General features: G+C 47.0%; 13 protein-coding genes across 13 annotated transcripts; 8 read left to right on the top strand and 5 right to left on the bottom strand.

Annotated features, from left to right (window-relative positions):
- The first annotated feature begins 47 nt into the window (after nt 1-47).
- On the top strand, nt 48-1,952 carry BT62DRAFT_929494 (heterotrimeric G-protein alpha subunit, GPA3-like protein). The gene is made up of 9 exons (XM_043185730.1): nt 48-300; nt 361-545; nt 784-947; nt 1,006-1,128; nt 1,177-1,312; nt 1,364-1,483; nt 1,533-1,651; nt 1,708-1,872; nt 1,925-1,952. Exons 1-8 carry the CDS (start codon nt 183-185, stop codon nt 1,805-1,807), a joined length of 1,065 nt encoding a protein of 354 aa, XP_043041903.1. The 5' UTR covers nt 48-182; the 3' UTR covers nt 1,808-1,872; nt 1,925-1,952.
- Nucleotides 1,953-4,172: 2,220 nt separating this feature from the next.
- BT62DRAFT_704669 (uncharacterized protein) lies at nt 4,173-5,443 on the top strand. Its single transcript, XM_043181949.1, has 3 exons — nt 4,173-4,588; nt 4,637-5,051; nt 5,106-5,443. The coding sequence occupies exons 1-3, from the start codon at nt 4,395-4,397 to the stop codon at nt 5,277-5,279; spliced, it is 783 nt and encodes a 260-aa protein (XP_043041902.1). The 5' UTR covers nt 4,173-4,394; the 3' UTR covers nt 5,280-5,443.
- On the top strand, nt 5,357-6,376 carry BT62DRAFT_1055997 (NAD(P)-binding protein; the record flags this gene model as incomplete). The annotated part of the gene is made up of 4 exons (XM_043178568.1): nt 5,357-5,934; nt 5,996-6,119; nt 6,172-6,237; nt 6,300-6,376. The coding sequence occupies exons 1-4, from the start codon at nt 5,608-5,610 to the stop codon at nt 6,374-6,376; spliced, it is 594 nt and encodes a 197-aa protein (XP_043041901.1). The 5' UTR covers nt 5,357-5,607.
- An 839-nt stretch (nt 6,377-7,215) lies between these two features.
- On the top strand, nt 7,216-8,375 carry BT62DRAFT_929490 (Phosphoenolpyruvate/pyruvate domain-containing protein). Its single transcript, XM_043185729.1, has 5 exons — nt 7,216-7,545; nt 7,602-7,818; nt 7,866-7,998; nt 8,053-8,113; nt 8,177-8,375. Exons 1-5 carry the CDS (start codon nt 7,228-7,230, stop codon nt 8,276-8,278), a joined length of 831 nt encoding a protein of 276 aa, XP_043041900.1. The 5' UTR covers nt 7,216-7,227; the 3' UTR covers nt 8,279-8,375.
- BT62DRAFT_1003116 (NAD(P)-binding protein) lies at nt 8,335-9,452 on the bottom strand (the record flags this gene model as incomplete). The annotated part of the gene is made up of 6 exons (XM_043176903.1): nt 8,335-8,379; nt 8,434-8,441; nt 8,494-8,590; nt 8,645-8,694; nt 8,961-9,138; nt 9,198-9,452. 6 exons carry the CDS (start codon nt 9,450-9,452, stop codon nt 8,335-8,337), a joined length of 633 nt encoding a protein of 210 aa, XP_043041899.1.
- Nucleotides 9,453-10,478: 1,026 nt separating this feature from the next.
- On the top strand, nt 10,479-11,222 carry BT62DRAFT_929485 (uncharacterized protein). Its single transcript, XM_043185728.1, has 4 exons — nt 10,479-10,599; nt 10,654-10,704; nt 10,759-10,849; nt 10,902-11,222. The coding sequence occupies exons 1-4, from the start codon at nt 10,525-10,527 to the stop codon at nt 10,976-10,978; spliced, it is 294 nt and encodes a 97-aa protein (XP_043041898.1). The 5' UTR covers nt 10,479-10,524; the 3' UTR covers nt 10,979-11,222.
- Nucleotides 11,105-13,156, bottom strand: BT62DRAFT_1003114 (uncharacterized protein; the record flags this gene model as incomplete). Its single annotated transcript, XM_043176902.1, has 13 exons — nt 11,105-11,300; nt 11,347-11,450; nt 11,521-11,563; nt 11,620-11,635; nt 11,692-11,820; nt 11,872-11,879; nt 11,931-12,004; nt 12,054-12,151; nt 12,205-12,259; nt 12,316-12,497; nt 12,546-12,578; nt 12,631-12,665; nt 13,038-13,156. 13 exons carry the CDS (start codon nt 13,154-13,156, stop codon nt 11,105-11,107), a joined length of 1,092 nt encoding a protein of 363 aa, XP_043041897.1.
- A 153-nt stretch (nt 13,157-13,309) lies between these two features.
- Nucleotides 13,310-14,413, top strand: BT62DRAFT_704030 (uncharacterized protein). The gene is made up of 7 exons (XM_043181948.1): nt 13,310-13,462; nt 13,511-13,545; nt 13,602-13,771; nt 13,878-13,938; nt 13,992-14,089; nt 14,150-14,288; nt 14,348-14,413. Exons 1-6 carry the CDS (start codon nt 13,404-13,406, stop codon nt 14,243-14,245), a joined length of 519 nt encoding a protein of 172 aa, XP_043041896.1. The 5' UTR covers nt 13,310-13,403; the 3' UTR covers nt 14,246-14,288; nt 14,348-14,413.
- Nucleotides 14,414-15,615: 1,202 nt separating this feature from the next.
- BT62DRAFT_979458 (MFS general substrate transporter) lies at nt 15,616-17,580 on the bottom strand (the record flags this gene model as incomplete). The annotated part of the gene is made up of 9 exons (XM_043189436.1): nt 15,616-15,773; nt 15,825-16,121; nt 16,174-16,291; nt 16,347-16,597; nt 16,653-16,829; nt 16,890-16,984; nt 17,038-17,126; nt 17,183-17,302; nt 17,458-17,580. The coding sequence occupies 9 exons, from the start codon at nt 17,578-17,580 to the stop codon at nt 15,616-15,618; spliced, it is 1,428 nt and encodes a 475-aa protein (XP_043041895.1).
- A 314-nt stretch (nt 17,581-17,894) lies between these two features.
- On the top strand, nt 17,895-21,363 carry BT62DRAFT_945832 (beta-glucosidase). The gene is made up of 16 exons (XM_043187963.1): nt 17,895-18,104; nt 18,153-18,320; nt 18,372-18,477; nt 18,525-18,581; nt 18,630-18,728; nt 18,791-18,866; nt 18,926-19,413; nt 19,464-19,522; nt 19,577-19,682; nt 19,734-19,904; nt 19,954-20,033; nt 20,089-20,373; nt 20,430-20,505; nt 20,555-20,700; nt 20,758-20,836; nt 20,892-21,363. Exons 1-16 carry the CDS (start codon nt 17,910-17,912, stop codon nt 21,272-21,274), a joined length of 2,574 nt encoding a protein of 857 aa, XP_043041894.1. The 5' UTR covers nt 17,895-17,909; the 3' UTR covers nt 21,275-21,363.
- Nucleotides 21,364-21,626: 263 nt separating this feature from the next.
- BT62DRAFT_918036 (uncharacterized protein) lies at nt 21,627-23,780 on the bottom strand (the record flags this gene model as incomplete). Its single annotated transcript, XM_043184070.1, has 8 exons — nt 21,627-21,878; nt 21,949-22,154; nt 22,201-22,372; nt 22,423-22,570; nt 22,622-23,101; nt 23,252-23,352; nt 23,399-23,659; nt 23,760-23,780. The coding sequence occupies 8 exons, from the start codon at nt 23,778-23,780 to the stop codon at nt 21,627-21,629; spliced, it is 1,641 nt and encodes a 546-aa protein (XP_043041893.1).
- Nucleotides 23,781-24,172: 392 nt separating this feature from the next.
- Nucleotides 24,173-25,166, top strand: BT62DRAFT_929478 (uncharacterized protein). The gene is made up of 2 exons (XM_043185727.1): nt 24,173-24,714; nt 24,769-25,166. The coding sequence occupies exons 1-2, from the start codon at nt 24,323-24,325 to the stop codon at nt 25,016-25,018; spliced, it is 642 nt and encodes a 213-aa protein (XP_043041892.1). The 5' UTR covers nt 24,173-24,322; the 3' UTR covers nt 25,019-25,166.
- A 294-nt stretch (nt 25,167-25,460) lies between these two features.
- Nucleotides 25,461-27,055, bottom strand: BT62DRAFT_703925 (uncharacterized protein). Its single transcript, XM_043181947.1, has 4 exons — nt 26,840-27,055; nt 26,171-26,788; nt 25,861-26,123; nt 25,461-25,811 (listed from the first exon to the last, which is right to left on the bottom strand). Exons 2-3 carry the CDS (start codon nt 26,746-26,748, stop codon nt 25,952-25,954), a joined length of 750 nt encoding a protein of 249 aa, XP_043041891.1. The 5' UTR covers nt 26,749-26,788; nt 26,840-27,055; the 3' UTR covers nt 25,461-25,811; nt 25,861-25,951.
- Between the last annotated feature and the right edge of the window lie 520 nt (nt 27,056-27,575).

The raw sequence follows: 27,575 nt of genomic DNA, 5'->3' as shown, positions 1-27,575 counted from the left end.
TCGTCGGAACCGGGTAGATCCGCATATATATTTCCCAGGCACCGCTGTTGTACTTTGACCATCACTCCCGTTGTCATTACTGTCATCCTTCGATTCTCCAACACCTGTTCTCCCTGCGGCACCCTTTCGTTCTCTTTCTTTTTCTTTCGCCACTTGTCGCTTCCTCTGAACCGCCGCGCAAGATGGGCAACTGCGCCTCCCAGTCAGACAAAGAAGAGAAGGCACGGTCAGATCTGATAGACAAACAGCTGGAGGATGACAGCAAGAAATTTAAAAAGGAGTGTAAGATACTGTTGTTGGGTCTGTTGCCTTTTTCTTTCAAATCGCGCCTTTCTTTGATATCGTGCCTTCATTGTTCAGGATCTGGGGAGTCGGGCAAGTCTACGATTGTGAAGCAAATGAAGATTATCCATCAAGGCGGTTTTACCTCTCAGGAATTGGATTCGTATCGAGGAACGGTGTATAAAAATGTGCTGGAGTCGGCACAGGCTATCGTTCAGGCTATGAGGAAGATCGGGGTCGACTGCGAGAATTACTCGAATCGAGTGCGTCCTTGTTCTTTCGTTCCAAACGCCTTCATTTTTCTTCTTCATATTTTGAATACGCACAGTTCACGGATATAACTCCCATCCTTCATTCTGCATCTGCCTTTATTCACCCCACATTTACACCATGTTCTCATTTAACTCCCTCCCTGTCCACCATTCTACGAACCTCCTTGCATTTTCTCATTGGCCGTCTTTCCCCGATGTCCCTTTTGTGTCTTAACTCATGGCCACTCAGGTACTGGCAGAGAAAATTCTCGACTACCGGCTCGACGAAACTACTGCATTCACCCTTTCACCCGAAATGGCAGACGCCATCCATCAACTATGGCAAGATCCCATCATATCGCCAATGATGGAAGAACATTCAAGCGAGTTCTACCTTATGGACAGCGCCTCATAGTGAATGCATTCATACTTTCGTCGCCGCTTACCCCTTTTGAATACTGACATCAATCAGCTTTTTCACCGAAGTCCTTCGCATCGGTGCGCCATCATATAGGCCTACCGAGACCGATGTCTTGCGCGCACGGGCGAAGACAACAGGCATCACAGAAACGCGGTTCAACATGGGCCAGCTCCAGTATGTTCTTTGGTCCCTATGCTATTTATAATCCTAACGTGCATCTAGAATACACATGTTCGATGTTGGCGGTCAACGTTCGGAACGGAGAAAATGGATACATTGTTTCGAGAGCGTAACATCCATCATCTTTTGCACGGCGCTGAGCGAGTACGATCAGGTGTTGCTGGAAGAGCGGAATCAGGTGAGCGTCAATGTCACCTTTTCATTTCAACACCTTCTGACAATTATCTAGAACCGGATGGCCGAATCTCTTGTCCTTTTTGAGTCGGTTATCAACTCCCGCTGGTTTCTTCGGACGTCTATCATTCTCTTCTTGAATAAGATCGACGTTTTCAAGATGAAAGTGTCAAGAGTGTGTTCAGCTTCGCCATTTTTTGTGCTGTCCTCTCACTTCTGTTCAGGTGCCTCTTGAGCGATACTTCCCCGAGTATACTGGCGGAAATGATGTCAACAAGGCGGCGAAGTACATTCTCTGGCGGTTCATGCAAGCGAACCGAGCCAGACTCAGTGTGTATCCCCAGTACGTGATCACCCCGCAACCATCATGCAATTGTGTCTGATCAGTTCCATCATTAGCCTGACACAAGCGACCGATACGACGAACGTACGGTTAGTGTTCGCCGCAGTGAAGGAGACGATATTGCAGAATGCTCTGAAGGACTCAGGTATTCTGTAAAACGGCGGGGATATATATTTTTTCTTTGATTTACTCGGTTTGTCTTGTATCTGTTGTCCTCACTGGTATGTTGTTTCTTTACGTTGCTGTCTTAGTACTGATGTATGTTTCATCCAGCATGTCCTTGCCTGCTAATCATGTTCCCTGTCTATCCTACGTACTCTATACCGGCCGCTATCCTGCTCTCTCGTCAGCGTCATCCAATCAATATCACTCGTCTTTTTTAAAAGGACTTGTCCATAACTTAGGACCATCTTTATATCTATATCATGTCTATCGCAATTTGTATAGTAGTTCTTTGCATATGGATTGAATGTTGTGTATGTATATAGAGATATCAAGATAGCTTTTGAATGTGTGCTTGGGTTGGGCATTGGTCTGCGGTGTCTCGAACGAAAAGACGTTCACGATCGATCAAGACTGGAATATAGGCCTCACCCGGCGCCAGCAAGCAAATATGAGGATCATAATACGTCGCCTTGCGAAGGTGATGCTCGACTGACGACGGTCAGCAGTGAATGGAAGAAACTAAATGCCAGCTCAGATATTAAATGTTCCTTTTCATATGGCAAGGAACTGTAAGTAATAATACCCGAAGAAGAGCATGGCCATTTACGAACGTCCTGTTGCGCTCTTCGCAATAATTATGGTCCGACTTTGCCTGGCAATGGAGACGCAGTCCATTTTGTGTGCAAAAGTTCTTCAGACACTAGCCGCAGTGGGTTACGTTCTCTCCTCTGCCGCCGTGAGCTATCGAAGAAAGGTACTTCAGAATTGAGTGAGGATTGTCTAGGACGGCCCCTGAACATATACCTGCCCGAGAAACTGTTCTCGAAGGAAGAGCCTGCCGCATTCAACGCAATATAAATGGGCCTAGTTGTTACGACAGTGCGATTAAAGACCCCCTTCTGTTTTGAAAGAGACAGGGACAGGCTCGATGCTCATACGTATACATGGGGGATAAGAGATTTGGGCAACCATTTATCCAGGAAGAATTGCAAAAGCGGATCCCCGAGAACGTGGATATCCCAAAGCCTCGCGACAAATGTGAACCTGGAGAGCGTATATTGAACGTATCTAGACTGCTTGTATGTGCCACCGAGGAAAGCCTGAGCGCACGACTGGCAGCTGGATTCTCGTTTGTCACCTTTGCCGTCTTTTAATTATTTCGCCGCTTCTATCAGGGAAGCTGAACAGCAGTTCAATTTGAACAAGAGGTGCTACCAGTGCACGATAACGTCTGTACACGAGTTCTTCGCAGGATAGTCCAGCACTAGCAAAGACGTAGCTAGGACTCATTCACGTTGCAGGCGCAGACCCTGGAGCAAGAAGTTATCAATCTAAAGATTTCATGAGTATACTCTGAATGTGTAAATTGCAAAAAAATAATGAAACAAATCTCAGCGACTGCTACTCTGCTTGAAAGATTTCAGCGAATACTGGAAAAGAGAGTCGTGGGAAAACTGCACCGCTCACTGCCTCTTAATATCGTCGACCACGTACTTAACCTGGATTCAGTAGTCAACAATAATTCGTTTCTGGTCGGAGAAAAGCATTACATTGAGCATTATACTTTTACAGTGATGCTTGGTGCCAGGTGCGTTAAAGTATGCGCAGTTGTTACTGTTGATAACGCTGTTCATAGCATTCATCAGGCCTACCAGCTGGAGTAACAGCACCCCTCTGTGACAATGTTCACCATATTTGTCATCCGAGATGATCTGCATTTCCTACTGCACTTCAACGTGAAGAAAGAAACTCTGGTCTTGGTCCATTTCGACGTATGTCGTCTGATCTGCTGCAACTAAAGCTTCAATCCTACCGCTACCGGGAGAATGTCTTCTTGGCCGGATGCAAGCCTATCCCTACCGACGAGTGACCCTATGTATCTGATCAACTCCTGCGTACGTTATGCTCGCTGCAATGATGAGACGCGACACGCCCGGCCTCGGCTACGACATTGACCAGAAGACTCTTGACGTCAGTTGTTTACCTCTTCGAGGTTTTGCTGCAGATGAGCATCCCTACGAATGTTCTTATTTAGGATGCAGGCAACTTTTATTCCTATCCGAGTTAACAATGCCTAGGTTGAGTGCTGATGGCCGGAAGCTAGACTGTCATTTAGGGAAACAGTTATCATGACGCGGCAACGGTGTGGTTTTGAGCGTTACTGTTCATCGGATCAATACGATCATCGAAAATCTACTGGCTTGCATCCTGGAAACGACAAACGGCGCCTGCTACATCGCGTGTGTCGCCCAAAGGAAAGGTAGGGCAACCTACTACGAGGGTAGCAATTCCGTACCAGGGGCGCCTGGACTGAAACAACAACTCCCGGTGTGGCGCTCGCCGCCCAGGTTGTTGAAAATCTTTGAAAATGCACTGGGTTTGAATTTGCCATCAGATATAGGCTCTGGACCTGTGGTAGTGCACTGGCCAGCCCCCCAGAGGCCATCCTCATCTATGGCTTTGACGCAGTCATGTGTGATGTATGGTCTTAGTGATGGGGGATGTGGACGCGTCATTGACATAATCACAATGCCACCCAGACGTCCGCCACTCAACTTTTTTACATCTAACCACGATCATGGATATACCTTCGACATCAGCGTGCACTTCTTTTCCTCAGTACATCGCTCGTCAATATGCAGGTGAATTGGAGTCTCCGGCGTCGAATCAATTCCATCTCTTCTTCAACGGCGACATTCCGTTGTCGGTGCCGTGCCTTCGGGCACTCTCTCTTTACGAACAAGCCTTGCAGGTCGCAAATGATGAATCATCGTAAGTGTCGACATTCTTCCTCTTGTTCACTGAACGCTCATTCTTCAGGTTATCTGACTCCTCGTTTTCCCCCGACGCCACCGCCGCTTTTAACGACTTACACCCACTAACCCCTGCTCAGCTCTCTACCTTCACCTATCTTGAGATGAAAGCTCTTCTCTCCTCTGATCCTGTATTCGTCGTCAGCAAACAGTTTACCACACTTGATAGCTTCGAAGTTGACCCCGAAATTTGTCGCAACTTTCTTCTTGATGACCCGTGGATAGCAGTACGTGGCATATACTCCAACTTCGTGGTGTGCTCTGGATGCAGGAGCATTATCGCCGGCGAAGAAGACTACCAGCAAAATGTCGAGGCATGGATGTCGCATCGAGATTCTTGCGCGGGTATAGAGGATAAAATTCTGAACGCTATCGTTCAGAGTTGGGACGCTCTAGACGCTATGTCGCTAATGAGGGAAACAGTACGCCAAGCTTGTATGCATATAACTCCACCTTCACTAACGAAAAGTTTATAGCAGACGAGATCGCTATCATCACGGACGGACGTCAAGATAGATTCCCTTCCACATTTCTCGGAGGGGATTAGAAAGCTCAGTCATTTTGAGGTATGTTATCCACTGGCAGAAACTATCTCCATTGACAGCAGTTTCATGACTACAGGAACGAAAACGAAATGTTACTTTTGTTAGAGAGTGGCTGGCCCAGATTGAATCGTGACCCTTGTGAAGTGCATGCAAATTGTCTATGTAACATTTTGATTATCTGACGCTATAAACCCATTGGCTTAATCATGCACGACGCAAGTCATACCAGGGTGTAGCAGCATAATCGCCGCGTGATATGATCCATCTATCAGATTTTCTAGCCGACATTCAGTACCGGATATGACACATGGAATTGTATTCCGCATCTTGCAGCTCCGGTTCCCAGGCTACCCATGATTGATCTCTGGCTGGCATTCGGTCGCGGTCTTTAAAACTCGAAAATCGCGTCTATGAATTTACTTGATCCCCTGCCATGTCCGTGGCTATCGTGACCGGTGCCGGCCAAGGAATTGGCAAAGTGATTGCTCTCAGATACGCTGACGATGGCTTCGATGTGGCTATCAACGACCTGCCTCGTAAATCAGAAGCCCTGGAATTGCTTTCAGCAGAAATTTTGGCTAAGGGAAGGAGGTCCTGCATAATTCTTGCTGATGTGTCTGTGTGGAAGGAGGTGGAAATTATGGTGACCAAAGTGGTCGCAGAGCTAGGTCAATTGTATGTTGTGCGTTTCAGTCCGTATTTTGATGGGCGTCCGGTCTGCGGGAATGGGTTTTGGGCGGCGTCTCCTGGACAGTGCGTTGTACTGGCGTCATGGAAAAGAATGAATTATTCAAATTTCCTTAGCCCAGATTGAGGACTAGGATCGTGTGCTCAATGTCAACGCCCGAAGTGTTTTCCTTCGTTACAAACTTGCTGCCAAACAGATGATTACACAGGGGTCTGGGGGTCGAATTATCGGAGCATCTTCGGTCCTTGGACAGCAAGGTTAGTTTTGCAATACACCCGCCATCCAAATGTCAATGCTCCAACTGTATAGGTGGAAGATACGTTAGTGCCTACAGTGCCTCAAAGTTCGCCATTAGAGGTCTTACGCATTGTGCAGGTTGCTCATTTCATCGTCTTTATCTGTGCTTTCTTGGCGACTTACTTTCCATGCCGCCTTAGCTACCGAATTTGGAGAATATGGGATCACAGTAAACTTCTACACTCCAGGTTTACCATGCCATATGCTTGTTTCCTAATATCGTAGGTGACGTGGGAATAGGCGCAATCGATATTCTTATGAGTATGTGTTCATGTCGTTTATCTTCAACTATGTCACAACCTGACCCTCCACTACAGTGGCTGAAGTCGGTCAAGGACTAGGCGGTGTAGACGCATTCTATGAGCAGGTGAGTGGCTTACAAGCTGCGTTCGCACTTCTTGGTCTCTAACTATGTACAAGGAAAGAAACAAGAGTCCACTGGGAATAATGGAGAACCTTCCGATATTGCTGGTATTGTTTCTCACCTTTCACTGAGAGACGCTCGCTTCGTCACGAGTACGAATCTCTTCACTTTCAGCCTCTACTCTTTATTGAAAATGGGATCTACCACCTAAGTCAAACGGTTATTTCTATATTCTACTTCATAACATTTGGAGCTTACCATAACTTCAAGATACCGGTCAATGGTGGCAGGTTGTACTCTTAAATGAGGATAGTAGTATACAGGTTAGTTAACTTATTTGCACCACAGTGAACCATCCGAGCTTATTGATAGTACTTTCCATTCCAGTTGTATTGTTATAAAGTTGGGTTGTGAGAGTTATCTTAGCTTCAACCTCCAGTTAGCTAGTGAATCCAATCTATTCCCGCGGGATCAGTGAGTGTCGATCGATCAGCGCTGCAAAACCCTTGATCGGTGCCGGCCTTCGAGATTTTTCTATCTCCGCTATATAGGTCTTCAATTGGACGTCCTTCTTCGTGGTTTTCTGGTAAGACTTTAATAGGCAAGCTCCCTAGAGCCTCAGTTTCGAGGTCTGATTGTCCTTACGGTTTAAAAATATACTTCGTAACTTCTGTTACCTAATTAGAGGTTTCCCCCCAACTGTCATGACGACCCACGCTCTTCGTGAAGCTTTCAGGTCAAACAGAACGGCTTTTGGCACTTGGATATCCCTCCCTGGCTACTTTCATGCCCGAACGGTAGCTCAAGCTAGCATCCGACTTTCATGGGTAATGATAGACTGCGAGCATGGCCAAGTGCCACTTCATCCTGGTGTCTCCGAGAGCGTTGCGGCCATACATTCTGCAGGAAATGGACCTCCTAGTGCTTTGGTGCGAGTTCCTGCCACTGGGATTAGTTCGAGTACCAGTTGGCAAATCAAGTATGCCCTCGACGCAGGAGCCCACGGAGTTTTGGTTCCCATGGTATTCTGTCACTTCTTAGGTGCTTACGTTCTAAGTACAATGAGGCAACGGTTTAGGTGTCTTCAGCAGAGAAGGCCAAGGAAATCGTGATGGACAGCCGATTTCCTCCCGCCGGAAGGCGTGGATTTGGGAACCCCTTCACCCATGGGACGTGGGGTGTATCGGTCCCACAGTATCTTGAGTTGGCGAATAAAGAGGTTACTGTTATGGTTCAAATCGAAACCAAGGAAGGGGTGGAGAATATGAAAGACATAGCCGCTGTCGACGGGATTGGTAGCGTTAACTCCATCTACTTCGCGGTGCGGACTGACGACTTGTAGATGTGCTGTTTATTGGTCCATACGATCTGTCTATATCTCTTGGCTATCCGCCACCGTCGCCGGATCCACATCCAAGTGTTGAGAATGTAATTAAGGAAATACTTCGTGTAGCTCATTCGGAAGGAAAGAAGTGGTCAGTTAACCTTGCTCGAACATCCTCCACTACGCTCATTTGGATGGCCTGTAGTGCTATATATTGCACATCAGGAGAGCAAGCTGCGAAACGGTCTCGGGAAGGCTTTGATATGGTGAGATTTGCGTTCTCTTTAAAACCCGCAGTCTACATGAAAGTTTCTCATGGTGCATTCTAGATCAACGTCGTTACTGACGTAGGGGTAATTTCGGACGGTATTTCTCACCACTTGCAAATAGCTTCCGCTGAGCAGGACAGAGACAATGAAGTGAAAGTTTGAGATATACATGTATCATCGCCGTTGACTTTATTACATAGCATGATCTTACTATGAGACTACGTCAAAACAGCTTTAAAAAACAAACTGGAGTTAACAGACATCTATCCGTGATAGGCATGAGCCGTGTCCATCTACTGATCGAGGCTTTGACTCACGCTTTGATCTGCACATCAGTTCCCCAGAGAGTTTCCATCTGATACGGCGTTATCACTTACCTGTCACAAGACGTTCTTCGCTGGAGGCGAGATAGGATACGATGCTGGCAATGTCAGTAGGCTCTAGGAGCTGCCCCATCGGACTCATGGCAATGTGCTATCAAAATTACTGTTAATCAGTGCGACCCGACTGAAGAGAACGCTGACCGACCGAATCGTAAAACGCCAGTTCGTCTCCTGTAGATTTACCAAGGTCACTAACTGAAGCAGTGGAATATCAGACCATGGTCAAAAGATTTTTCGACAATGCACGCATATTGGTGCAAGTCGGGCCTTGCAGAAACATATTCAACGTTTTTGAGATGGAAATTATCAGTACTTACGCTATGCACCTGGATAAGGAAACCAATGAACCAGCACTTTGTGTAAAGAGGCGGATGGCACCTTTGGAGCACTAAGCTGTTATATTGCTGTAACCTGGTGCACGTACATCAGCTGTTGAAGTAGAATTTAATGGATAAACAGACCTTGTTTGATCATCTGTTTCGCGGCATCCTTGTAGCAGAGGAAAGTTCCCCGTCCGCTTACCGTAAAGGTGTGGTTCCAATCCTCTGTGGAGGCTAAGCGAGTGTAAAGATCGTCTAAGTGACACAGAGGTGGGTTCATAGCGATACTACGCGGAATACAAACGCCAGCAGCCACCATCTACATCACGGAATAGTGAGTGCCATAATCGATGCCTACGTAGAAATTCTGTCACTAACGACGTTCAATACTCTCAATTCCTGAACAGTGTGGTCTATTATGTTTATGACATCGACTTCAACAGAAACGTCTCCTGGTACGACACACGATCTCCGTCCTTTCGCGGCGATTTCGGCGGCGAGGACGTGAAGGTCTGTAGTTTTCAAGGCTAGATCGCTGTCATTGATAGAGATATCGAACCCATCATCTGCGATAGCTCTTCCCAGTCTTTGTGAGGAACCAGTGATTAAAGCGACGCCCTTGGTAGAAGCCATGAGTAGTTGAGTAAGGCAAGTATTTCTAGCATTTATACACACTCATGTCAGGTACGCGTTGAGTGTAGCTTGAATTCCCGGTCTTTATCATCCTAACCTTGTGATTGGATTGCCTCCGGATCTTCGGGAATGAAGGTCGGCGGAACGTATAATCCTATGTCAAAGTGATTCAAAGCTATAATGAACGCATGCATTACAGTGAGTACATATCCAGCTCCAGGAGTCTTCTGTCTTGTCGCCAAACTTGAAGGTAAACCGCCTAAGCGAATCGATCACTTAGGGGTCTGAAAAAAGGGGTTAGCTGGAGTTAGTAGATGATGTTGCCCGTCAGCGAGTCAGCGATCACAGGATACCAAAAAGCCGGATTTTGACTTCATCTTCCCCGGTATTTCCCATGGAAGTTAGCGTCGTAGATGAGTTTTGGTGAAAATGGCGATAGCTGAAGCTACTGCACCAGTTACCAATTACCAAGTATGTCGGACGACATCCATGGTATAGGAGTCGAAACTACTGGAAGTGACAACACCGGCGAGAACTTTAATTTTTACAAGTTACTGGCCGATACAAGGTCACATGATCGCCGCGTACCCAAGCCATGGATTCCATGCTCGTGACAGTTTTGGTACTGGAAGGCTGAAATTCAAACGTAAAAACGGTTGTATTGGTCAACTCGGCTGTATACGAGCACAGGTAAACACTTGACCTGATCCAGGGAACATGTGAGCGAGAAGTTTCAGCGAGATCGGACTTAGCGGGTACAGAATTCCCTGCTAAACTTCAACGAATTCGACAACACGTTGATGTAGCGCCCATTTTCGAGGTTCACAGTACGTAACTTTCAAGGATCTCATCCAGCCACGAGACCTAGAAAGTGCACAGCGAAACTCAGAAGACCCAGCCCCTCCTGGAATATTTGGCCACGAGAGCTGGTCATATGATGCTTTACCTGCGGGCCCACATTCGACTCTAGACAGCTCCAAGACCCCACGAAGTATGCTCTTCTTTCCCACCCAACCACTCTTGGAACCATACCACCACCATCCCATTGAACGCACACGATCTCTCTTCCACAATGTCCACTGACGTCGCTACCCCAGCTACCATCGAAGTTAACGATGCGTATTTCTGTACTCATTTCAAGGAAGTGGTTAGTCGCTTATCTTCTTCCCCGCTTACCTTGGTCGTCTGACGATGATCATAGTGTGCAGTCTGTGGGTACGATGGAAGGGAGGAGAATGATGCGTTCTTTGGAGTAATTCTTCTTCTCCGTTTTCCATTCATATTGTTGAAAGTGCTTTCATGCTAGTTTGATCCTATTGACCGTGAGGGCATCGAATGTCCCCCGGCCACCATAAACAAGGATGGTGTCTATCAGTGCAAGAAGCATGCATTGACAGGTTAGAGACTTTCCTTCTCGCTACCACTGGGTTGGGCTGACTGCTATCAAAGGTTGCAACCAGTGCTACGGTTGGAAGAAGCAGATCAATCGGGCGAGGACGGCAGCAAAGAAGGCTGGTAAGAAGTAAATAGCTATTGCAATACAGTTGCCGTAGGCACGAGATGTTGAAGCATGTAATGTTGCTGCCCTTCGTGGGAGTCTCAGCACTTACACTTTGGCGATTACAATCTATCTATACACAACAAAGCGAAATCTAAATACAGTCCATAGGTCGATAAGATGACTCTGATGGAAAATCTTGCAATTCTGTATCATCATCGAATTGTACCGTAGCAGTCTCGACTGTTCGAAATGTCAAGTCATTAGTGGGAAAGCCTGCTGAGAATATTCCAATAGTTGCAGTCTGATGCAGATTTAACATGAGTCGGGACATCATTGTCACAGAAATACTGAGACCGTTTTAGCCTTGGTAGATGATGACATGTAAGAACATACCAACTGGCAAAGGATGATAGAGAGCCACGGAGAAACGGCTGCCACGGAACAAGTAATGGATAAGAAGGATTATGCTCAAGGAAAGTGTTATTCACCGGAGCTAACTAATTCAGAAAAGGCAATATAAACCAGTCAAAAAGTGATTGGCATGCGAAGGCAAAAAAAAAAACGCACGTAAAATGTAAGAATATTAGATAAATTAGCAAGGGCCATAACACTGCGGGAATAGTTGTACGGTTCAAGTTGAAATCCTAACAAGACAGACAGCCTTACGCGAAGTATATACCGCCTGACAAATCCGCCTCCGAATCAGGAGTTGCAAATATTGAGTGAAATACTGCTCACCATCTCGGAGGATGAGGGACAGAATGTCGGGCGTAATATGGTTCCGTCGTTCTTTGTATGTTTTGAAGAGCGTCAAGGAAAAAAGAATGGTATCGTATATGAAGAGTGCCTCCCACGCTGCTGCTATGCCTGTGGGAAGAATCATGCGCTGTCCAAGTAGGGGCAGTCATAACCGCTTACGAATGGCGCTAAAAAGTCCAAGTTAGCCGATGAAGGACCGGACCGACGGCGAGACGTACGTATCTCGATCCAAACCAATGTGACAACCGGATAAGGGCTTAAAGTTGACATGTTTTTGACCGGAGAGAGACCACTGGACATGAATCAGAACAGACCTCTTGACAAGACATTCTAGCACATACGCAGGAAACGCCGGTAAGAATGATGGCGCTCGCCACCATATAGAATAGAATACGCAGGCTACAAGCATAAATAGCGTATATCCGCATCGTTAAAAGGACTGCAAGAAACGTGAGCACTGAACTGAGAAAGTGTGGCACACTGACTGCAAACAATAACTTGACTGATAATTAATAGCACTTGGCGGACCAGATTGTAATGTTGGCAGCTGATTGGGTTGATGATGTTAACATTAAGCCGACAAGGAAACTCGGCTGAGCGTACCTCTGTGAATTTATTAGCTGTCGATTGAATCACTGGAGAAGGGTTGCGCACCGTCACTGATAGTGTCGTGAACGCGAGCACTGTTACACATATGTTCCCAAAAAACGAGAGATATCTGTTCAGAAAGAACAATCTGGCACTGGGTGTTTGGGGCTGCTTCCATAGATACTCAATCTCTGTGTCTGCGCCGAGTGAATATTGCAAACGAACGAGAGTGGAAAAAGACGGACCGAGGGTAACGAAATGATCCCAGTACACGAAAGCTGGTCATTAACGTCAGTGATATCCACCACAAAGGAGCGCGATCGAACGTACACATAGCAATCATGTGCAGGTAATTATGAAATAATCTACATCAAGTATCTTAGTGCTTGAGTCACAGAAGAAGGAAATAAATACGTGCATTTCCTCAGTGGACGACACTATGTCAGACATAGTGTGAGTAGTCAGGAAGAAAATGATTCAAACGAGCAGGGGCGCCAAGCATCGAGATGCCGTGTTAGGAGTGTTGACAAGTATGGGATAGTGCTAGTATCTAGTATCCTTGAACTCCCCGATCGAAGAGGGGGGGGGAAAGGGGGGGGAGAAAGTGGGAAAGCGTCCAGCCTTCAGCCGTAGAAGGTGAGTCCAGGTAGTATCATATAGCCGAGAAGTGCGATCCGTCGCTGGATGTCAAAGAGCTTATTAGCTTAGCTATGCGGGCGGTTCTAGTGAGAACTTACCGGAACGCACCAGAAAGAAGTTTGACACAACTAAACGGCGCAGCTCCGTATTTACCTGCAGTGAGTCGTTTTAAGCAGCCCCGGCTCCGCCACGGATCTGATTCTATATCGAGGCCCATAGAGAAAAATAATATATCTTGGGAGGAGCAGCACTTCTTCGGGTGCAAATTGAGATCGGACCCAGCTGTCATTTCAATTTGACCATGTCGAACGTTGGCCACGTGGCTCGGGAAGTCGTGCCGGTATTGAGCGTCAGGTGTATTAAGTAGTGTCTCGTCATCCACCAACTGTCAATGTTGCTAACGTATAAACATTCACATCTGTTCAACAATATCTGGGTGTCAAAAGGGTCTGAGAGACAACTGCATGACTCAATCTCTCACTCCCATGGATGACAAGGATTCCACTGAGCAGGCTCGGCAAATGTAAGTCCGTTCACTCTGTTCAGTATGATCTAGTGACGATCCTTGTAGACTGTTTCATGGGTATCTTCAAATAATCTCACTCTGTGTGTCGCATTTTCAGCGTTTCTGTACTGGGACCATCTGATAACCATCGGTATAGCTATTACCCCGTTGCCATGCTACACAGGTCTGACTGCAGATGATGAACTACGTCTATTCTGGAATAAATCGAAGACTCTGGGTTCTTATTTATTTTTCGCCAACCGATACTTTGCTTTTTTCGGAAACATAACTGTCACGATCTTGGGATTTACGACATCATCAATAACGGTGAGCTGTTCACACCTGTCTTTGGACTATTCATCAGGACTCATGTTTAGAGGTATCCCGTTTTCTGATTCGTGCCACCATAACAGCTATTGACGGATTTGCGCAGCTGCAAAATTACGCGCTTTATTGCCAAATTCTGCTCGCTGCTAACCAAATCGTCGTATGCGGCAAGTCCTTTCTTCATCCCGTGTTTAGAACCCCTTCTCCTGACTCTGCGAAGCCCTGTTAACCATGCGTATTTATGCACTGTATGCATGCAGCATCAGAATATTAATGTACATGCTCGGGAGCGGAGTGATACTCTTTGGAGTGTCTTGTGTGTGTTCTATCCCCGTTTGATGATGATCTCGCCTATTCATTTTTCTTTTCTGTTCAAAGTGGTCTCTAACCGACCAGAAAAGCGACCGATGGGAGGAATCCGGATGTCATATCGATTTGTCGCACATAACGTGCATTTGTGGTTCATTTGTTTAGCCGGGATAATCACCGACTTTCTTTTCTCATCATAGAGTTATCCGTCAGTCTACCTCCATGTTATCCCTTGGCGGGGACACGTACTTATTAACTTACCGCCAGGTGTCGCATCTGCATAAGGGGCACTTTTCATCTACGACTCAATGCTTTTCGCCCTCACCTTTTACAGGGTATATATAAATAGATCAGAAAAGATACCTCTTTTGTATCTCATCTTTAGAGATGGCACGTTTGCCGCTTTTGACGGCTGACTTAGTTAACTGATAAGCCGCTGCAATGGCAGGAGCCATTTATTATGCGTTGGTTCCCTTCCATGTACAATTTCGCTTCCTGATGATCAGGCTCCATTTAGGGCTATGGCGCTAACCACGCTTTCCAACATTCTCACCTACTATGTACGTTCACTTTCCTCTTTGAAACCTATAACATTTGGTTTAATAGGTGGACAGCCAGCAGGGGTACCTCTTCCATTCTGTTGCATTATCAGATGCTGCCATGATCATTGATAATGAAGCCTTTGCTCAGAGGTGGTATTTCCTCTTGAACCAGTAGGTAAGGCCGTCCACGTCCTTTTTTCTCGTGTTAATTAATATATACCCCATTGGTATCACGGCGTATCTGTAACGTTGATATCCCGGCTCATGCTCAATCTTCACCGAACCGCTGGGGTAGGCATTTTTTCGAACCAGAGTGTGGCAACGTACGAGGCGGAAATCAGTCACGAGCTGGAGATTCCAGTGTTCAGCAATCCCGAATACTCCTATGATAACGAGACTGACTCGGAGGAATTCCCCACGTAGAGAATATAGGATAGTTCATATTGGATAGTTGATTGCATTAAGAATGTTGTTGTACTCTCCTTAAATAGCGGACGTTTTCAGCTTAGTGTATTTACTATTACTGAATTGGCTATGTTCGGCTTTGGGAATGGGTGCTACTCATGCTGAAATTCCTTCGGTACCGAGGTCTTGATTGATTCCTGTCTCGCGCCCAGCCGATCCTGTCTTTTGTCATATACTTGCGGATTGATCTGATGCCTTTACAACTAGGTCTGCAGTCCCACGGAAGGGTCGACGGACGAACTCTGTTGCGGCTTCTAGGCAAACCTGCATCCGGATAGTTTAGAAGTACTTACGACAGCTCAAATGACACGTCGGGTCTATTATTCATCTCATGAGGGCATTTAACATTTTCGTAGTCTTCACACATGGCTCTAAGTAAAATAAGAAGAGGAAGAGATATTGCCTCGATAGACGCGTGGCAGTAATGAAGAAACGTGAAACCACAAATATGGGCACACCGTAACCGCAGAAATATCCGCTACAAAATCCTCTGAAGATAGAATAGAGAACCTAACAACGCATCAATGTCTATACGACGACGATGTTATCCACCTTCCCCACCAATCTCCTCTCTTTTGCCTGTCGTCTATTCTCCTTCTCTATATCATGACTGAAATACCACGTAAAGAGGACTGCAAGCAATGCAAGTGCAAAGAATATGATGCACACAATGTAGGGGATGGTATCTATACGACAATTCAGATCTAGCATTGTGAAAAGGAATATATGACACTCACATCTTGGCGCATACTTGGACTGAAAAATCTGGGCAGCAAAAATACTTGCAATCTGGCCCACGCTATTCTGGAACGCGAACGCAAAGGAGGCATATGCGGATCCTTTGGTGCTCTGGGAACGCCATGGGTATATCATCGTCTGGTATATTGCGTAGGGTATCGCGGTAAGGAGGATGAGCGTCAGCAGCCCTGCATTGTTCCGACACACGGTGAGACCAATAAAGGTACCGATAAGGACGACGAGAGAGACAAGCATGTACACAGGCCGGGGTATTTTGAAAGTATGGTCAGAAATCCCTAGAGATTGAAGTCGTCAGCATGGATTCCAGGTGAGAAAAGAATGACTTACAGGCAAATCCAAGAGCGGATATAATATAAATAGCGGCAGGAGGGATGTTAAGCAGCTGGGCGTTCGTCGTAGTCGTGAATCCATATCCTGCAATAATCGAGGGAAGCCAGAAGGTGTACTATAACAAAAGAGGGATTAATATGACTACAGCATAAGAGAAAATAAAAACTTACTCCCGCAATACCGGTCTGTTGGCAAAGCATGATCAAGCTGAATCCATAAAGAAGCGGATCCTTGCACGCGGCCTTGACATCATCCCAGTTGAAATTGGCATCAGACTGGCGGGGTGAGGTGGGAGGAAGGCGATCGACTATGAACTTGCCTTCCTGTGGAGTGAGGAACTGTCTATGACCCTGAGGAGAATCGGGGTAATCGGGAAGAAATAAGAAAATGATGCCTGTGAGCACGAAGCCTATACAGCCGACTTGTCATAGAGTTAGATAGGAGTCAAAAACTATGCTAGAAAGAACGTTGTTCACCAATGATGAAAGCCCACTGCCAACCTGACAGACCGTGTCGTCCATCGATATACGCGAGGCCATAGGCAATCAAAGCATCTAGTATATTACTGAATTGTCCGAGGACATTGATCATGGCCATTCGGATAGCGAGCTCATCTGGGCGGTACCAGAATGTCATTTGCACGAGGATTCCGGCTATGCGGGAGATATAGTAGTTAGCATTACGATCTCCAGGAGCTGTCCGACGCGACGTACGGAAAAGCCCGGCCTCAAAGACACCGAGAAACGCGCGAGCAGCATAAAGACCGCCTTTGTTTGTCGCCGCAGCATGGCAGCATGCAGCCACGGACCTGTCAGTAGAAAGCTTAGCTCTAGTTCATCTTAAAATTTGAGGAAGGCGTACCAGAAGAATATGATGCGACAGAAGTGCAGCCGAGGTGTCGACCATTTCAGAATCAAGTTTGAGGGAACTTCAAAGGCCAGGAAAGTACACTTGGTAAATTATATCAATATTACGAGAATCACGGCGTCAGCAAGGGTGAACGTACCGTGAAAACAGTAGACAGGTAACCATACTGGTCCGTAGTCATGTGAAGTTGCTTAAGAATATTCGTGGATTTACCGGTGTTGATAGTTTTAACGTAGGAGACAATGTTGGAATCCAGGTTCTATCCAGGAATGTATAAGTAAACCATACGCAAGAGCCAACCGAGAGTCTAACCTTGAGTAAATATGCTAACATGAGAAGAGGAAGGAGATGTAAGTCGATCTGAAGGGGAAGAGGTCAAACATAGAGGCATAAGAGAGCTAATGGCGTGCTCACTCTTCGTAGAATCTTTTTCGTCTCCGTGAACGTGTATTGTGAAAGTGCCTGCTCATCTGCCACAGCGACTGGGTCTTCGACCTTAACTTCTTTCGAGTCAATACTGTCTTCGTGTGACGACATCGTGGGGCAGTGAGATATTTCCATTAAGCGCCGCTTTGCATTTAAGAAATTCAGAAGGTCTTCAGGGGAAAGTACCCGCAGCAATCAAAAACGATTTTCGACCTTGTTTTGACGAGGTCGAACGATAGGAAGATAGGGTAACGAGATTAGGCCGTGGGCAATTAGCAGACGCAGGTCATGGTGAAGAAGATTCAATATGAATGTTCAACGTTTTTTGGACTCATCCGTCCATCGGGCGAACGGGCTGTGTCCGCGGAAACTCCGAGCCGCACTTGCAGTGAGACGAATTCATAGATCATGATCGCCTTCCTTTCTTTCTTTACACAAACATGCTTCCTTATGACCTCGAATCCTATGGAACAGCAAACCTCCATGATGTACTTTCCAAGTTGACTGTTGCTGAACAAATTTCTCTACTTGCTGGCCCAGACTGGTGGACAACGACGCCTATCCCGCGCGTTGGAATACCCCATATTAAATGTTCAGACGGTCCAAATGGTGTGAGGGGCAGTTCACATTTTTTGGTGAATGGCTTTTCTCTCTTTCATACTTGTGTACTGACCAGTGGATAGCCCACTCCATCCCAGTGTATTCCATGCGCAACGGCCCTTGGAGCGACCTTTGACATCAGTCTAATAAACGAAGTGGGAGGCTTATTGGCGCGCGAATGTAAAGCTAAGGGAAGTAGTCTTCTCTTAGCGCCTACATGTAACATACAACGAAATCCGCTGAACGGAAGAGTGGGTCTCCCTTCTATTTTCCTTGGTATGAGACCGATCGACGTTTGGCAGGCTTTCGAGAGTTTCAGCGAAGACCCATTTCTCTCTGGAATGATTACTGCTAACTACATACTTGGCCTTCAAAATAACGGCGTCGGTGCTGTCATCAAGCATTTTGGTTTGTCATTCCCTCCATTTTAATTCAGGTAATAACAACTGTCGTAGTGTGCAACGACATGGAACATGAGCGACTTTCTGTCGACATTCGTGTGGGAGAGCGAGGTACGTCTTTGTTCCCATTTTCACCTTATCACAACTGACGGTACCAAGCTCTACGCGAAATATACCTCATGCCTTTCATGCTGGCTCAGAAGATGGCCAAACCATGGGCCGTCATGACGTCCTATAGTCGCGTCAATGGGATTCATTGTGTGCCTTCTTTTCACGGTATTACCGGAGGGCTCTAACATACTTTGTTTCGTGTTTAATAGGTTCAGAGAACCGCCGACTACTACAAACTATTCTCCGTGAGGAGTGGGGTTTTAATGGCATGGTAATGAGTGACTGGTTCGTCATATTCTATCGAGCTTTTCAACCGTAACATAATAATCAGCATCTTCCTTCAGGAGTGGTACCTATTCTACTTCAGAAGCTGTCGCCGCTGGACTTGATCTCGAAATGCCTGGGCCGACGCGTTGGAGGGGGGATCTCATCAATCATCTCATTCATGCTGGTAAAATATCTTTCAACACCTTATCCTCGCGAGTCTACGCCATCCTTCAAATCGTTCAGCGTGCTGTACTTGCAGACCCATCAATCGTTAAGAACAATATGCTCCCCGAGCGTCAGCTCGATTCTCCTGATGACATTATCCTCAACAGGAGAGTGGCTGGGGAGAGTATAGTTCTACTCAAAAATGATCTTGGAGTCTTGCCTCTTGATATGAATAAAATAAGGAAGCTCGCGGTCATTGGACCAAATGCTAAGACGAGGACCGTCAGTGGTGGTGGCTCAGCATTTTTGCTCAGTAGCTATATCGTGACACCCCTTGAGGGAATCGAGGCGGCCCTTGGGGGAACAGATATCGATGTCGTATATTCACCAGGATGCTATGGTATCTTCCTTCTTTGTCTTCTCGGCTCGTTCTGATTTCGTTTTACACAGCACATCGATACCTCCCTATGCTTGACGGATGGATCAAGACCGCCGATGGCACAGATGGCGTGAGTCATCATCTATCATATTGCTTAAAGGTCCACCTGACCGTATTATTGTAGTGGACGGCGACATTCTACAATTCCGACCCTGACACTGGGGCTTCTCCGCTTTCAACGTACACTCTCCTCTCAACACGCCTCCGTATTAATGATGAGAAACCTGAAGGTGTGAGCTAAATAAGAGTTGTTAAGGGTGTCATTCACGATTATGCCGTAGGTTTAGCAGAGCATTTCTACATATTACTCTGTGGATATATTACCGCACACGAGAGTGGTCCCTTCGAACTGGGCATATCGCTGGTTGGACGAGCGACCATGAGCCTCGATGGGAAGTTGATCGTGGATAATGGCATGAACCGTCCACAGACTCCCGGCGATAGTTTCTATGGCAAGTTTCACTCTGAAAGTGAATACACCGATGTTGATCCTCCCCAAAGGACTAGGAACTATTGAAGAGACTGCCACTGCGGACCTCGTTAAAGGACAAACATACGAGATATTCGTAAAATACACCAATGTGCGTTTCCCGTTCTAGTACTGGTTACAGCACTGATTATGATTGCTTATGAAAGACGCCACTTCCTGTCTCCTCCGACCAAAGGGAAATGAAACAGCCTCCTCTCATGATGGCTGCACTTCGTGTCTCTGGTGCACCCAAAATCGACCCTGCCACAGCTCTTGATGATGCTGTCTCTCTCGCCTGCGATGCTGATGCTGTGGTATGTGTTATTGGAACCAATATGGACTGGGAGGCCGAGGCAAGCGATCGAAAAGGGTTGGATCTTCCCGGACTCACGGATGAACTCTTGCGACGCTTACTCATCGCGAATCAGAGTACGGTTGTGGTCAACCAATCGGTAAAATTTACGGCGTTCCTAGTGTACGCTCAAGTTTACTGAATGCAGCTATATAGGGTTCTGCAGTGGCGTTCCCTTGGGTGGACAAGGCAAGCACCATGGTACAGGCATGGTTTGCCGGAAACGAATGTGGTGCGTCCTATTTTCCTTCCTAGTACGGGATTCCCTACCAAGGAAATAGGAAATGCCCTCGCGGATGTTATCTTTGGAAAAGTCAATCCCGCTGGCCGGTTACCCCTCACGTTTCCCAAGTGCATCGAGGACTGTACAGCGCATCTCAATTGGGGTGCTGAGAGTGGAAGAGTGACATATGGTGAAGGTATCTTTGTGAGTTGATCATAATAATTCTGTCTACGGTTTCAGAAGAACTGAGTAACCATTAAGGTCGGATACCGTGGATATGAAGAAACTAAGCGGGAACCGATGTTCTATTTCGGTCATGGACTGAGCTACACCACATTTGGTTCGTTCTTATTCTCATCTTCTTGAATGCCGCTGATTGGGGATTCCTTCGACAGAATGGTCCCCGCTTGAAGTTAAGCTTACCGGTGCTTTGACTGAAATCCACGCCACGGCTAAACTCACTATCACGAACACGGGGTCGCTACCGGGATCAGATGTCGTTCAGTTATACGTTATCGATAAAGAATGCTCTTACCGACGTCCCAAGCGCGAACTCAAAGGGTTTGCCAAAACTGAGATACTCGCTCCAGGGCAGTCATTAGAAGTGGAGATCACTTTGGACAAGTCAGCGTTCTCATTCTATAATGATGCGCTGATGGCTTGGGTGGTGGAGAAGGGGTTGTTCCAGATATGTGCCTCTAGAAGTGCGAATGCTGTGGACGTGATGAGTGTTGCGGAGGTACTGGTTGACGAAGACCTCATTTGGAGTGGTATTTAAAGGACAGAAAGTGATCCACTATGTGTATGCTTAGCAAATGACCGTGCTGTATAATTCTACCTACCTACTGAGATAGGATCAAACGTGACTAGATGTTTTCAAGTATAACCCTAGAGCATTGATTTAACAAGAGGAAAGTAATGGTGGCTAACTCAATGAACGCGCCGACGTGTTACCCCGAACTCGGAATACCGTAATCCTTACGGGCTTTAATTCAAGAAGACGATGCGATAACAGTTTCAGGTTAATTTACTCTATAAATATGGCTTGGTAACGAACAAGTTTCAACTGCTCCATTAACAACTGGTAGACCCCAATCTATTGATTGACATAGACAGTGCAATGCAGCCAGTCAGTCCACGTCTGCAGTGCGGGGATCCATCCCCCTCATGGCTCGTAGATTCATCACACCACCAGCAACTGAACTCATCGCGTGCCCGTAAAAGAACGCAGCGCGCGATAAAACGACTTGCTCCACCAAGCCACGAAAATCAGTAAGCATCAGTGCCCACGATAGCTCGCCGCGACGATCCGGGATGGTGAGCAGATCATCCATGAAGACTGCGCCTTCATCACGGAATCCCTCCAAGACCTTTCTGTCCCGCTCGTCCGTCGCAACATAGAACCCGGTATTCATCAGTTAACGATATTTTGGCTCAGTGAGGTCAGAATACGTACCAGTCTCCTGGTAATGGCGCCTTTTTCTTCAGAATGTCTATGTCTGGTCTAGTTTGTAGCGATGCTGGAATATCGCTAGTCCTTAAAGTCTCTTCCCCTCTTCTCAGTGCTCCAATGAAGTTTCTGCCTTTCTTCATATGGTTCTTGACCCTGGTTATATGCTCTTCAGGGGTCTTCTCCATTACCCAGTTATACCTCACAACTGAGCGCTGTGAGGACATACTCAGAGTAGCTGAAGGATTACTCACAGTCACCACGTCGCATATGCGCCGCCATCCAGAGTCTCCCTTCTGTCAATGTATACATGCGCTCGACCATTGCATCCGCAAGAGCTGAAACAGCGTCGATCCTGCGGACGTCGTCCAGCACCAAACCAACGAATCCATCTAAAGCAGCACGCGTTGTAAATCGCATGGAGCCCTGCATGAAAAATGAGGTATTTTGAGACAGCCGAACAGTAACGAACACACAGGGTTCCGTCTGTAATGTACCTCTCCAGCAAGTAGCACAACTTCTTCTTTGCGACCTTCAAAATCATTCTTGAATCCGCGTAACGCCTTTCGAGGCGCAATCTGTCGTATCGGATCCACTACTGCTTTGCTGTATTCCATCCCCAATCTTCATATGTATCAGTCAACAATCCTTTTCTGCGGTACGAGAAGAACTCACAGGGGCTTGAAAGTATATACCACTTCCCATCCGTTGTCAACGACAACCCTCTCGAGATCTTCGTCACTAGATATGCCCAGCAGCTCTTGTGCTTTACCCCAATCTAGAAGTACCTGATTGTCAGAGAGGGCGTCCTTCAGTGTCCTATATACCCCTCCTTCCTCTTCATCGTTTCGCTCGATCACGTCATCAACCCTCACGGTTTCTGGTGGGTCATACCACTCATTTTCGATGACATACAGCTGCGGAATCTTGTCCGTGAGCACATTTTCTGTCAAATGGTAGGATACTCTCTGCCATTGACCGTCGGAAGCTTCGGCGTCGCTTTCGTGACCGTGCAGGCGAAGGTAATCAGATACAGTAATGACTGGGTGCGACTGACGAAGATGAGTGATATTGATCATAAGATTTATGGGTAGAACCCAGGCCATCTGCTGGTCAATGGAAAGACCGAGCCACTCATTGCTTCTCAATACTTCCCTGTGGGGTACAGGACGGAGTTAATTGCCGCAGTGCTTGAATTCAATCAAGGACGCGTACCCTTTGCTAACCATCGAAGCGTAATCGGCACATACATGACTTTAATTGCGCTTAAGGACGGAGAGGCTGAGACAAGAAAGTTACACTCACATATCGTACTCGCAGCCACGTGCATAGATGAACGAGGGAAGAATGAGCGTCCGGTGAAGAAGCTTTGCTTGGAGTAATGCTGAGTCAATGATATACCGCATCTGATCTAACGTTGGCATGGACCATATTTACAAAGTCGCCACGTACATTATTCCAGCCCAGGTTCAAACTCCAATCTCTTGCAAAGAACCCTTCCGTGGTTGACACCAATTCGTTTAGTTCTTCCAGAGTCAGAAGCTCCGGATCATCAGGCGGCCGGGGAACAGGTTGTATAGGTAAGGAAACATTCTTGTAGTTGGAGCTATCGGGACTGATCGCCACAGAGTTATGAGGATGGTCAATCCAGGTGTCCACGGACAACCATTTTTTGTCTGGTCCAAGATACTGACGGAAGGTTGTGAAATGTACCTGAGCCAGCGAGCACAACAAAAAAGATGAACAGTATGAAAATCCTTGATGTACGCGTAGAAAAGATAGAGTGTCGAAAAGAGCGTGTATGAGTCTGAACAGGGCTGGGGAGAAAGGGCATAGTTGGGAGGGAGAATATAGTAGCAAATGGTAATGTCAAGTAGACTCTGCAAGGACTGAGATTTAAACCGAAACAGGTCAAGGCAATGAAGGGGGGAGGAGCACCGCAGTACCTGGCAAGATGAACTTCATGATCTGTTTCAGTGATGCTTGAGTTGGAGACTGAAGATACATATATAATCTAGGCATGATGAGAGTGAGACAGATCGTTACGTATAAAGCGGCTTTCCCGGTCGTTGTTGGTTGTAATAAGTTGCTACGTTAAGTTTGGGCGCGTGTTGCATGAAACTTATAGTTTGACCAGATCGCAACAATCCCGGGCCGGGAAAATACAACGGCCCGATTTCCGGAGAGTCTAGTCAGGTCCCGTTGCAGCGGTTGCGACATTCTCTCACACAACACCCATGACATCCTCAACGGCAGCTCTTATCATTTCCACCGTCTCGCCGTCGTTCTCAGTCGCCGCAGCCCGACTTTTCCTTATTATTCGGCCCCGCCGCTGTTACTCCTGCCTATCTCCCTCAGAGTCTCCCTTTCATTGACATGGACACCACCCAGTACAAGCTGTCTCTCCCATCGTCGACCGCGACATTCCGTGCCAATCGATATAAACCACGACACCGTATCCCCACGCATGCTGGCACTCCTGGTCTCGTTCTGGTGTGCGCCCATGGCATTCCTGGTGTCAAGGAAATGTACGAGCCCATCTTGCTACGTCTTTTCGCGCACGACGAGCACAATCGCCTTGCCGGATCGCCACTACAGATTATCGAGGCCTGGTCAGTGGACGCTCCTGAAGACAGAGACTCGGATACGATGACATACGCTCACGCCCTCGCTGCCCTTCGACAAAGCATATTCCTATCCCATGTTGATGCATATGGCGGGATGCACCGCGTCATTCTGATTGGTTGGGGAGACGGCGCGAATGCTTGGTGTGTGGCGTTGTCTGATTGCGAATTTGACAAACTAACAATAGTCGGATGCAGCCTTCTCTCATCAGACTTTTTCCCACCAGAAGATCCATCGCCCTACGAGGGGATGGTTCTCGTTGATCCTGCTATCTACGACGAAGGCGACGCGCCTCCTGCTCCCGTCCATTCGGAACTGGAATGGGATTCACCCGACGACGCGCGCGTATACCTTTCTTCACATAAGCCATGGGCCAAATGGGACACATGGATGAGAGAGATCTTTGTCGTACGCATCGGAACAAGCCGATACACGCTAAATCACTAACGATAAAGCAGAAGAACTCTCTGATACGTCTCTCCGACAATGGCGTGGCACTGAAAGGCCCATACCAGCCTGGAAAATATTCCTCCGCCCCCCTTTCTTTCCTCCCATGTCATGCGCCATTCTCATGGGTCGTTTGGAGTGAGGTGCAACGGCTGATACAATTCCCGTTTGCGGGAACGAGGTTCTCTGTCGGAGGTGTTTATGTGGGTGTCCTCCTGAAGGTCCCATGCCTAGTGGTTAATGATTTCGCTATAGGAATCACCCGTCAAAGTTGCCGATGCGATTTATGCTGCCCTTGAGGGCATGGGCGAGATGTATGATCTGATCGTACCCATTGAGGGAAAGCTTTGAACTTGTTGAAGTCAAAGCTCTGATGTGGGTCAGAGGGTTATTAATGTTATGATTTACGAAGTAGGGTGTTTGATTAATTTTTCTGTATAGGGTGTTATTAATGGGACAGGGCTAATGGTGTAATTTTTTCGTCACTTGTCAGAACCCTCGGTGCGGATGCCTGAGCTTACGCCATTGTAGGATGAAGGTCGTCTAACTTTTGGTCGGAAATCAGTGTCGCCTTTCTCATCACCTCGTTTAGAAGTGCATTCTGTTAGTTGACGCTTCATTACACTACGTGCACTTACATTGAGGTGCCTTGCATTTTCTTATAGCACACACAGAGTCAACAGCCTGTAATTTTGCAGAGCGGTGATTATCCTGGAATTTTCAACTACCTCAGGACGATGCTATCAGCGCGAACAAGCTGTAGGTCCAGAGCTGATTAACGGTAGGATATAATCTAAATGGTCATTACAGGTCGAGCTCTACTGGAATAAAGCACTATTTACCTGCATCATAAATATCGTCACAAGCTCGAGCCCTCTGGAAACTACTTTTCGAGTCCAGCCCAGCTGCATAGCTATGTAGACTAGCTCAGCTTCAATGCAGATGCCGTAATTTGCCAATGACCTCATGCATATCTTTTACGTTCCACTCGCCACTCCAGCTCTGCTGCCACTTCTTCCTGGATCCGAGATGTGAGTCCGAATCTAAGTTCACGGCACTGCCAATAAACGGTGTTCCGGGCGGCGGAGTTTTGGTAAAGGTATCCCTACAACGACTAAGCTTCGCGTCTGGAGAGCCAAAAAGTAGACATACAAGTAAGGACTTGTTTCTTCCTCCATTGACGTCCTAGATGGTGGCCTAGACGTGCTAGGAGAGTGCTCCGGTTCTGGGACTTGTGGACCGGAACGAACTATATTGAGATAGCTGCGTTTATGTCGGGGCTCTGGGTTGGACCGAGGGGTCGGGGGAAATAGTGACGGCGATGAGCTACGCGTTCGGAGAGGGACGTGTGGTTTTATGCGGTGCTGAGGACTCTTGGGCGGCCCTAGGACAAGCTCCGGGGGGATTCTTTCTCCGAGCATTCGTGTAGCTTTGTCGAGCTGGCGAACACGCGGGGAGTTGGCTTGGGTGTCAGAGGTATTTTGGGACGATGAACATGCAGAGCACGAGGAAGACACGGTTGTCGAGGTGGATGCCTTCCGCCGACCACTGAATAGGAAAGGGAAAAACGAGAAGGCTCTTCGTCGTGGATGATCTGGTGGGCTCGACTGGGAGAGTGGGATGGGAAATGGAATTGTAGAGTGGTGCCGGCTGAATTGTGGCTTCTTTGGCATTTTTACCAGTGGCTTTGGTGTTTGTAGTCGATTGTCCTTGGGCCCCAAGATGTGCATAAGAACAGAATAGAGTCAACTATGAGGAGCAAGATAACTGCTGGTATCTATGAGCTTTACGAAGACGAGCCAAGAAGCATAAAGATGTCACCTTGCTGTGAATTCCCAGTTGATACTATGACAAGCTTTCGTGCTCCAACGAAACTACACCTGAGAAGTAGGAGGCCGAAAACGATGGTCATCTCAGAGTCATATACGAGCAAATATAAGGATCCGAATCCTCTTTGACATTTGTTGCCAACCAGCGGGATTAAACCTGGCAACAGAATGGAACGAGGCAAAACAAAGTCGGCCCGACCCGAGGTTACTGAGTTGGGTGCCCTTGGGGTTTTGGCTGCAGGTGGCGTCAGTTATTACAAGCTTCTTTACGAGGGTAGATTAAGTCGGGAGGCGTTGCATACCTACAGTCGTGTCGATCATCGCGCCTGATGCATCAGTGCTTGCAAGCTACGGACAGCTCCGATGTGCGGTCATAGCTAGAGTATAGTGCCCTGGCTTAGAGGGGCACCTATTCCCCAGCCGGGGACACAGATAAAAGTTCTGAGCTGGTTCTGCTATCCAAACTGAGGGGACGGCAATACTTTCACTATTAAAACATGATAAGTTGAGGCTAAATACTATCAAGGGAAAAAAAACGACGCACAAAATCAAATACTGATCGTGCGCGACTTGTACATGATTCAGGCTTTCATTTGTAGTGATACAGAATACGCTGTGAGCTTCGATACAAAAGCGTCGATTGGCTAGAGAGACGCGGCGTAGGTTGTCGCCGATAAAATGCTCAGGGCTGGCACGTGAACTTTCTTTTGAAGCTTACAGTTCTTTGT

The sequence above is a fragment of the Guyanagaster necrorhizus genome (genome assembly GCF_019112545.1).
Source record: "Guyanagaster necrorhizus MCA 3950 unplaced genomic scaffold BT62scaffold_7, whole genome shotgun sequence".
NCBI classification, from domain to species: Eukaryota; Fungi; Basidiomycota; class Agaricomycetes; order Agaricales; family Physalacriaceae; genus Guyanagaster; species Guyanagaster necrorhizus.
The sequence above is the reverse complement of the archived record's forward strand: the minus strand, read 5'-3'. Positions and strand labels throughout refer to the sequence as shown.